Here is a 10,133-nt window from a genome sequence, read left to right as displayed (position 1 = left end):
GCCGCCTCCTCCCGCACGGACCCATGAACCAGCCGGGCGGCGCGGCGGCTCCGCAGGTACGACGGGGGGCCGGGGGCATGCACCGCGCGGGGGACCCCGGGGGGCCGGGGCCCGGGGCGCTGCGCCACTTCATTGCAAGATTTGCGAAATGCAAAGTGCCTGGGCACGTTTGCGGGCTTTTTGTGGGCGCAAACCGGGGGGTCGGGGTCTGGGGAGCCCCCCCACGGGCGCCGCGGGGCGTGGGGAGGCGGGGGGTGACGCGGGGGTCTCTTCGGGCCCCCCACCCGGCGCCCCCTCCAGCCCCGGGCTCGGACCGGAGCCCAGAAAACAAAGCGGCGAGAGAACAGAGCAGCCATTTCAGTTTGGACAATTCACATTTTGCAAAAATGCAACCCCTTCCAGCTCTCCCCCCTCCCCCCCAAATTTGCAATTTCCCCCTGACCCCCTCTGCGCTCGGGGTCCCTGATGACCCCCCGGGAGGTCTTTCCCCTCTGGCACCCCATCTTTGCAACAGTCTTTTTTTTTTTAGGCCATATTTCCCTTTCTCAATTTTTTTTTCTAATTTTTCTTCAAACGGTAGTTTTTTCCCATTAAAACGACGCCACCTAGAGGATACTATTTTGTAAATAAAAAAAGAAATTAAAATTGAAAAGAAATATTTTTTATTTCTTATTTTTTCAAAAGTTTGCACTCCAAGGCAGTGGAGGGGGAAAGGATTCTTTTTTTTTCTTTTTTGGGGTGAAAATTTTCACTTTGATCTTTTTGGGAGCATGGAGACAATTTTTATTTCTGAAGCCAAATCCAGATAATATGTAAATGAAAATTAAACTAGAATTTGAATGAATTCAGTTTTTGAGGGGGAGAAAGGAGAAAGCCTCCTAAAACCGAAGTCATTTTGGCTTTCCAACTCCTTTTAGTTTGAGAAAAAAACTAATTGGAATGAGGAAAGGAGGGAAATTGTTGAGTTTAGAGAAAACTGGGAGAATTGGCTTTATCAAGCAATTAGAAATTGTACTTCATTGTAATTTGGAACTTGTTTAGCCCAGCGGGCAGAAAAGACTAATTTTACCATTTGGCAATATTTAAAGATTTTCTATTTTCGAGAGGGAAGGATTTCAAAGAGAAAATAGACCCTAAAATGTTGGCTTTGGACACACCCAAAAATTGTAGTTTTTTTTTTTTAATTTCGCATTTACATTTTACTGCATTTAAATCCCAAGGTTCTAAAGAAAAACAGAAACTGGAAAAGTTAGAATGAAATCCTGTCTTTTTCCCCCTGATTTGTTGGGTTTTGTGTTGTTGTTGGTTTTTTTTTTTTTGGTTGTTTTTGTGTTGATGGAATAATTAAGACTATTTTCTGATTTTGTTTCCTGAAAGGTCTAAGCATTTTGTTTTTTGTTGTTTTTTTATCCAGAAAACGTCAGGAACCTTTTTTGAGAAATATTCAGTGGGGAAAAAATGTAAATTCATTACATTATACAAATTGAGTAGCCCACAGATTTGTAGGAGAGACCGCCATTAAAATAAGATATGCATAATTAACATTATTATGAAAAAACTAACAGAGGATTCACAGAAGCTCATTTTTTATGAGATGCAACTGAATCAGTTGATAAAGACAAGGGTTGAAGAATTCTTGGTAGGAAAGAATTTTCCCTTCTCTGTGCTTGCTTACTCTTCCAATTTGGAAAATTCATTATTTAGAAAAAAAATCCAGATTGGTTTTAGGCCTCTTTGATTGTGATGTGGGGTTGGTAGTTTATTTCCATTTGGTATTTTTCACAAATTTGACTACTTTCAAAGGGGCAGAGAAAATCCATTAGCTTTGATCGTTTTTGGGGGGGGGTTGTGATTTAAAAAAAAAAGCACAAATTTTACTGACTTAAGAAGGAAAGATACAAGAAAGGAAGGACAGAGAGGAGATCAAAATCCTGATTCTTATCCATCTTCTCTAGTGGAACACTTAAGTTTGCTGCAAAAATGGGGTAAAACACCAATTCAGCTGATTCTAGCTGCAAAATTTAATTTTTTTTTTTACAAGGAAAAAAAACCCAAAAGCTAAACCCATATGTACTTACCTTTGGAACAAGAGAGCACAGATGCAAACAGTATAGTTTTGTGGGCTTAAAATGAAATCAAATAAAGGTGAAAACAAAAAGAAAAATTTTTTTTTTAGAAGACAAATATTGACTGAATTAAAATTTAACAGATGAAAATAAGGTAGCCACCCAAAGTTGAAGGGCTATTTGTGGTGAATTCATATCTGGTTGAGTTTGCTAGGGATTTTGAATCCAAAAAAGAAAAAAGTTTTAATTTTTTTCTTGAAAGAAGAGGGGAATATAGTTCTCATCTGCAGGGTGGAACCTTGGTGGGACCTCGTGTGGGGGCTGAAGGTGGGTCACGCAGGGCTAGGACAGGAAAACCGTCTGTGTGTCCCTTTCGCCAGCCACCAGCTGGTCTTGGAAAAAATGGTGGCCTCAGTTCATGCATTCCTACCCCGTTTTGTGGAGATTGAAATTTCTGAGGGGTTGCGAATTCTCTGAAATATATTTGACAGGGGAGAGGTTCGACATTTCCCATCATCGCCATTGCATTTGGGAGATTTTATTTTTTTAGTAACGAAATCCTTCAGGGCTGCTGGCCACATTCTGACATATTTGGAATGAGCTTTTTTTTTTTTTTTTAAAGTAGCATAATTAAAAAAATTTTTTTTTCTGTTGAATTATTTAGGCCGATGTCTAGGACGGTCAAAGAATTTATAATTTCCAAGGGCTCTGGAGGCCTCATGAGACGGTAGGCCTGAGTTCAGCAAGTGATGGAGGGGAGCTATGCCCCAGGCTGGGAGGGGTAGGTGGGTACTGGGCATCTGAGAACAAGTCAGGGTTGTAGATCACAGGTTCCTTCTGGTGCAGGGAATAAAAATATTGCAGCACGTCCCTTTGTGTGTCCTGGGTCTCTTGATACACAATTCAGATTCTTTTAATTCCATTCTGCTGAAATTTCGATGTGTTGTCTCTGGTTTAAAGGGAGCCCCTGGCGAGGACTTGAAAATCATTTCTGTTTTGTAGACTTGTTTTTTCCTTTTTGTAAGAAATTGGTTATTCTGATCATGTTTGTTGTAAAGGAAATAGAGGTGCATGATGGTAGTGTTGGGGGCGGGGTCAGTTCTCTTTTGTTTCTATTGGCGTCTCCCAGGACTGAGATCTGACCTAGGCCTTGCCTCTCTCACCTCCTATTTTAGATGGAAGTGTGACCAGAATGGATATATGAGCTAATTTTTATTAGCCTATGTCTGTTCACCAAACTCTCTTGTAATATTGGGCAAAAAATCTGGCAAATTGGACTTGAGGGGTGGTAATTTGATGATGGGCTGAGTTATTTTGGTGAAAGATCATTTATACTGTTTCACAGTAGAGACTCTTATTACTTAATGTTTTGCTTTTCTGCCTAAGGAGTTGTTTTTTTTTTTTTTTTTTTTCTAATAAGGTTTGAAATTTCAAGGGCCTGCTTTATAGCTTGACTTTGGACCAAGCTAGGAAAAAAGCTTTGCTTATACTTTTAGCCCTGCACAGAGGTGAACTTGAACAAGGGCTCTTGCTTTTGCAGAAGAAAAGCAACAAAGATGGCTGGTCAGTGTAAGGCTGACCTCTCCCTGGTTCTAGAAAATAAACAGCCAATGGTTTGTTTCATTTGAGAAACAGAGTTTAAAAACTCCTCCATTGTCACATCCAGTTTTTCCCCCAGCCTTTGACTCGGCTCTTGGCATGTTGCTTCCTCTGACCTCAGAATCCTTATGTGTTCTTCTTGGTGGGGTGTTAAGACCTTCCCTGCCATGTTTTAATGGATATATAAGCCGACTTCTCATGGTCATGGTGAGAATTTAAATTTTTTCCATGTTCTCGTAGTGTTCTGTGTCAGTTGTGTCTCCTCGCTGGTGATGTGAAGTGAAATGGCTTTGTGGGTCCACAGGAGCCATAGTTCACCCAAGGTCTTGCCATATGACCTTGGACAAGTCACCTTTTCCTCCTGAGCCTCAGTTTTTGAGAGCTTTGGATCAGAATAAGGATAATCAAAGGTAGGTTTCCTCTCTGATTCAGGTGATTGGCTGTAACTGCCTGGATCACTGTGTTGAGAAGGATCTTGAGGTCACATCTGGATGCATCTTGACCGGGACATCTATTTAGTGGCTCGTGATCCAAGAAAAAAGGATGGAAGAGAGAATATGAGGACCCGGAATAGCAGAGGCATCGCACAGTGTGGAAGGGTAGCATTGTCTCACGAAACTTTTGTTTGATTTGTATTTGCCAATAAGTGTGTGCGGGGTAGATGTAATTTTCTACTGAGAGTCACAGTTAAGGGAGTCGGCAAGGTACTGGACCCAAGCTCCAGGCCCGCCTGGGTACACGGCCTGGACCCCGCACTTCCCCACTTCTGTGTTTCTCGCTTCTTATCCGAGTTGACTTACTGTGAACCCTGTGGAGTAGGTGCATGGTTTGTCCCCTGGCTGAGCCAGCCTTATGTCCCCCTCCCCTCCCACTTCCCGTGAAGAAATCTCAGCTGCCTTGGGATCGGGCACACACTCCAGCTTGTTGGCCCTGGAAAAGCCTGGAAAGACAGGTGCTAGGGTGAAGATGGCATCACTGGCACATTCTCTTGCTGGAAAGGAGATTTTAAAGAAGCGTGGAATGTCTTGGGACTGGGGAGTGCATCCCCATGTGCTTTTATTCCGCACTTTTGACTTCGAATTGCCAGAAGACTTTTTCTGGAGTTGGAGACTTTGTGTTTGCGCTGTATTTAAATTTTAAATCGGACTCTGGGAGTATCTTTTTGTGTATGCGCTTCCTAGAAGCTCCAGAATTTGCTGGCTTTGTCTTCTCATCTTTTAACGTGTGCCTGACTAGCACTGTCCAATAGAAATGTAACTTGAGCCACACACATAATTTTATGTTTTCTAGTCATACCCCCCCAAAAAGTAAAAGGAAACAGGTGGAATCCATTTTAATAATATAGTCTATTTAGCCCACTCTGTCCACCAGACCATCATTTGAGCAAAAATTGCTAAGTGGTATTTTCTGTTCTTTCTTTGGGATATTAAGTCTTTATTGACTAGCCACATTTCAGGTGTCAGTAGCCACTTGTGGCTAGTGGCTTCCGTCTTGGACAGCACAGGGCCAGACCAGTGTTCCATCTAGTTGTTGCTACAGGGTGGCCTCGGAAGGTTAGTGACACATCTCTCAAAGCTCTTGGTTTTTCTGGTAGGACTTCCTTCCTGAGCCCTACATGCTCTGCGGTATTTCAGCCTATAGTGGTGATGAGGTCCACCATTTAGCCTCTCCTGGGTGAAGTGGTCCACGCCTCTCTTTTATTTATCCCCGAGCAGTCTTCTGCCAGGATTAGGCCAGAGTGCTTTAGTTAAAAATGACAAATGACAGCTAGAAACCCCAGGATGATGTGTCTCACCATGTGTGCCCTTGACGTTGAGAAATGCAAGTGGAGGAGGCCGTGGTAGGAGATGGGTTTTAAATAAAGCATTGCTTGAAAGAAAGAGGAAGGTACCAGAAGACGGCGGGCAGTGCGTAGGAGCCCGGTTGGGATCTGAGAGGAGGGAGAGTAGGGGGGAAAGGTGGTCTGTCGGTGGGGTCCATTTCTGAACGGACTGTGGGACCACTGGGGGACTGCCCCGGCGAGAAGCATGGACATTTTCTGACATCCGCTCAGTTGGTGAAATGGAAGTCGGGATTTGAGGTCAACCAGTCCAGAGTTTGGAATCTAGTTTCATGGCCTGGGTAGCTTTGTGTCACTTTGGGAAAGTCAGTTCTGGGTTTGGAATCCCAACTTTGACATCTAGAAAGGGGTAATTATCTTGACCTTGAAGGGCCATTTTACAAGGAAATGAAGAAGAACGTGTGAAAGCACCACCAGTCCTTTGAAGGCGGTCCATACACGTCAGTTATCGGTTGACCCAGTAGCCAGTGGGTCTCCATATGGGGAGACTGAGTCACAGTGACAACAATTTTGGTAGTTCTGGAAACCTGGGGCCTTGTAGAGTTAGGTAACAACAGAAAAGGTCCGTTCTTTTGGTTGTTGCTTTAAGACACGGGATGAGGCATCTCCCAGACCTTACGTGTCTTTCTTGTCAAAAGTGTTCTTCACGCGTTCATTCCAGGGACACTCTGGCTCCTCTGGACCTTCCTGGATTTGTTTCAAGGCCCGTAGCACCGTCTTTAAAAGGGGTGACTCTTAATCCTGGGTGAACTGTGTCCCTTCCAGCTTCTGTTCCTGCCGGACCTCCTGTCTCTAGTGCCCTTTCCCCCATTGATCTCCGCTCTGAGGAACCAGCTCCCCCACGCCCCACCCAAGACCACTGGCTTGTCCTCTTCTGCGGCATCCCCCACGCCACCCCAGGGGGGGCTCATCTGTGCCCACCCTGCAGTCCTTCCCAAATACTGTAGGTCCGCAGATGAGAGTTAATTGTTTGCAGCTCTGTTTCTGCAGCCAGCTTGTGAGCTCCTCCAGGGCAGCAAGCATGGGTTATTATTCATTTTAGGGTCTGGCACAGAGCAACAGCTCAATAAAGATTTGATGACTTAATTTGATTTTTTGGAAGTCACTCGGATCAGCTGCATTTGAGTCTAGAGAAGAGTGGGTGAAGAGTATGTGTCCAGGTTGGGTTTGGCCGTTGGGTCAGAAGCACTGTTACACGAGGAAGTGTACTGAGCACAGGTGCCTAGAGCTGGTTCAGAAGCCCGGGCTGTCTTTGGAGTAATACATCGGAGGGGACTCTTCCGGTGGTGATAACACTCCTTTGACTTTACTCGTCTTGGGGAGTTTTTAAAGTGTTCTCCATCCCCTTCACTCCTCCCGGAGACACTGTTCCTTTAAAACGGATGGGGGGCCAGGTAGGGCCATCATCCAGATGGCGCAAGTATGGTGAATGGACACAGCAGTTCTGAGGTGGTGGGAGTGGGGAAAGCCTTGAGGCAGAGGGCTGGGTGGGACCCTGGGACCTTGTGTTTGCTCTGGTTGTCTTGGTCCTGGGCCCAGGAAGGGAGCACCAGCGGGCTGTTTGTAGCACACCTGGAAACACCTTAAATGTGCGGCAGCTAAACGTGTGGTTTGATGTTCAGTCCAATCTTATCTGTTGTGGGATGATGGTTTACAGATGCCAAAGATTCAAGGAAAACTTAACAGAAATTTGAGCACATTCTGTGTATTTGCTTTTTTTCCCCCCCGTAAGCTTTATAAAAACACTGTCACTTAAAAAAAAATTTTTTTTTTGAGAGAGGGCACCTGGAGGAGGGGCAGAGAGAGGGGGACAGAGGATCCGAAGCAGGCTCTGTGCTGGTAGGGTGACAGCAGTGAACCTGATGCAGGGTTTGAACTCACGAACCGCGAGATCATGACTTGAGCCAAAGTCGAATGCTTAACCGACTGAGCCACCCAGGCACCCCTAAAACACTGGCCCACCCCAGCAAGTGAGCCCAGAATCCCAGTTTGAAGGACACCGTGTTTCCTTGATGGTCATGTTTGCCCATTTTCCTATTTTCTGAAATTGGGGTGGTCTTACCAATGTATGTTTTCTGTTAGTGTCCCTTTCATTTCCTTCATCCCCGAAAGCTGTTGTCAAAGCAGTGGTGTATTGAACCATCGAAGGCATCTTGGAATTGAAATAGAGTGTCATGTTCTTGATGGGGTAGATTGTGGCATTAGGGACTTCCAATTCTGCTCTTGCTTACCTCCCTTAGCTCTGAGCTTGGCTTCTCCACTTGTGCAGTGAGGGCTGGACTTGGCCTTGGGAAGAAGCATCTCTAACTTGGAATTAGCACCCTTTCCCTTCCATGTCTGGATGGGTTTCATAACTTTGCCATGCCCCTTTCTCTAAAGGATGAAAGTGGTCTGTGGGAGGGAGGCTTAGCATCCCATGTCCATGGCCGAACACCGCTTAGACATTTCCAGGGGTAGAACGAACAGGCCAAAATTATAGGAATAAGGCTTGGGTTCCCTGCCCGCCCTGCCGCTTAATCGTTTTGTCATCTTTGCCAAAGTTCTGCATGTCCCTGTGCTTTTTCCTTATGTGTAAAGTGGGGATGGTGGTGATGATACCTGCAGTACTGTGTTCTTGTAAAAAGTTGTGAGGGGTTGTGAGAAGAAAGCTTTGTAAAGGGCGGAGTTGTTTCTCACTTGCAGCATGTCACTGGTACATCATCTAGTCCAGGGATGGTAAATACGTAATATACATACTGCCGCCTCCCATTTTCAAGCCTGTGCAGACATTGCTAATCGATCTTGGCAGCCTTTTCCATGGAAGTCTGGCCAGTGACCTCAGAGTCCTTCTTTCTTAGTATGATGCAACCAGCCGTGGAGTTTAGCATGGGGCATAAGCCAGTTTGTCATTTCTGATCTAGTTCCTCAGATACGCGCGCACGCACACGCACACCCACACAGGAAGGGAGTTACTTGCCGAGAACCTCAGTGAATAGGCAGAGGTGAAATTTCAGGCCTTATATTTCCTAACTCCTCAACCATTGCTTTTCCTACTAGCATATATGCCGTGTCAAATGAAATTAAAGTTAATTTGGTCTTGAGGAAGAGAGGATTCTGACTCCTCCCTTTCCTCCTTGTTATAATTAGATACCCTTGGGGTTTTCATCAGAGCAGGGCTGGGTGACCTGCTTCTCTGCCTGATCCCGGAGTGATCAGGTTTCAAACGGGGAGATGCTGGTGGTTGGGCCACTGGGCTGGGCCGTGTCAGTGTCCCCACTTGGGTAGCATAGATGACATGGCCGAGGGGCCAGGCAGGCCCCCGGGTTGCTGGCTGATGACCTGGGTATGCAATATGTTTGCTGTGTGCACACACTTAAGGCCACAGGCAGGTTTCTCAGCCCTGAGGACTCTTAATTTCTCTATCTGGGGAATGAGAGAGAAATAATCCTGCACAAGAATCAAATGAAAGGACTTATGTGAAAAGACTATCTCCATTTATTTTTGAAAATACTTTTTATTTATTTATTTATTTTTAAAGTATCCTTTTTAAAGTTTCTTTCTTTGTTTTTGAGATGGGGTGGGGAGGGCACAGGGGAAAGGCAGAGAGTGAGGGAGAGAGAGAATCCCCAGCAGGCTCTGTGCTGTCAGCACAGACCCCGACATGTAGGTCTCGAACTCATAAACTGTGAGATCGTGACCTGAGCTGAAGCCATACTTACCTGACTGAGCCACCCAGCCGCCCCTTGAAAATGCTCTTTAGACTGAAGCCCTGCATAATGTGTTGTTTTTTTTACATGTGGATTTTTATAACTAGCACTAGTCACTGTTTGCAGGTGCCATGTTGGGAAATTGTGGAAACCCAGAGTCAAAGACGGGTGCCCACAAAGGCCCCTTATCTTGTTTATTTTATATGATGGCTGCAAGTTTAAAAAGTTTGGAATTTGTAGGCCTCGGACAGGGTATGTACTCTGCCGTTCCAGACAGTTCCCACGTATGTGACCTGCCCAGCCCCGGAAGGCACTGGGCGCTGAGCCTCTGTTTGTTTATCTGTTAAGTGGGAGAACAGTCCACTTGTATATTCCTGACGGGCTTCCTGCAAGCATCATGTGAGTTAATGGATTCAAAAGTGCTTTATAAACAGTAAAGAACTAGAGAAACATGTTGGTGACAACTTGTTTCTTTTGTTAAAAAGGAAAAGAGGGAGAAAGAAAAAGGAAAGGAGGGAGGCCAAGGTGCGGATGGTATTGAGTCGACAGAAACATGTTATAAATATTTTGGCTGACAAAGCAGAAGGAGGCTTCATATATGAGCCAAAGAGAATAAATGGAGTCAGGTGATGCTCAGTTCCCTAGTCTGGTATAGAAAACCCAGAAAAACTGCTTTCTGGTGAAGTGAGCTCCATGTCAGGGGTAGAATCTTGGATTTCCTGGGGCCAGCCCTAGTCTTGCGGGAGTTGGGGTACCCGAGGAGGAAGAAATCTGACATCTCCTCCCCATGGGTGAAAATGACTCTTGCAAAGCGGAGGAGGCTGGAGTGTCCCCGGGCAAGCCGCTGGCTTGGGATTTTCTGGTAACATTCGGAGTCAGAAGCTGTTTTGGCTAGCGTACTGAAAGTGTTATTGTCCAAGACAGCGTGCCCGAGGGGCTAGC

At 45.4% G+C, this 10,133-nt stretch overlaps 1 protein-coding gene across 1 annotated transcript in view; it reads left to right on the top strand.

Moving 5' to 3' along the window:
* The first annotated feature begins 6 nt into the window (after positions 1-6).
* ZNF618 (zinc finger protein 618) overlaps positions 7-10,133 on the top strand; it is a 171,233-nt gene continuing 161,106 nt past the window's right edge. The window contains exon 1 of the mRNA XM_029919630.1: positions 7-56. Coding sequence (XP_029775490.1) covers positions 24-56 — 33 coding nt within the window. The 5' untranslated portion in view covers positions 7-23. The remainder of the gene's footprint in view (positions 57-10,133) is intronic.

Source organism: Suricata suricatta, chromosome 13, assembly GCF_006229205.1.
Source record: "Suricata suricatta isolate VVHF042 chromosome 13, meerkat_22Aug2017_6uvM2_HiC, whole genome shotgun sequence".
In the NCBI taxonomy this organism is placed as follows: domain Eukaryota; kingdom Metazoa; phylum Chordata; class Mammalia; order Carnivora; family Herpestidae; genus Suricata; species Suricata suricatta.
This window is presented reverse-complemented; position numbering and strand designations above follow the sequence as displayed.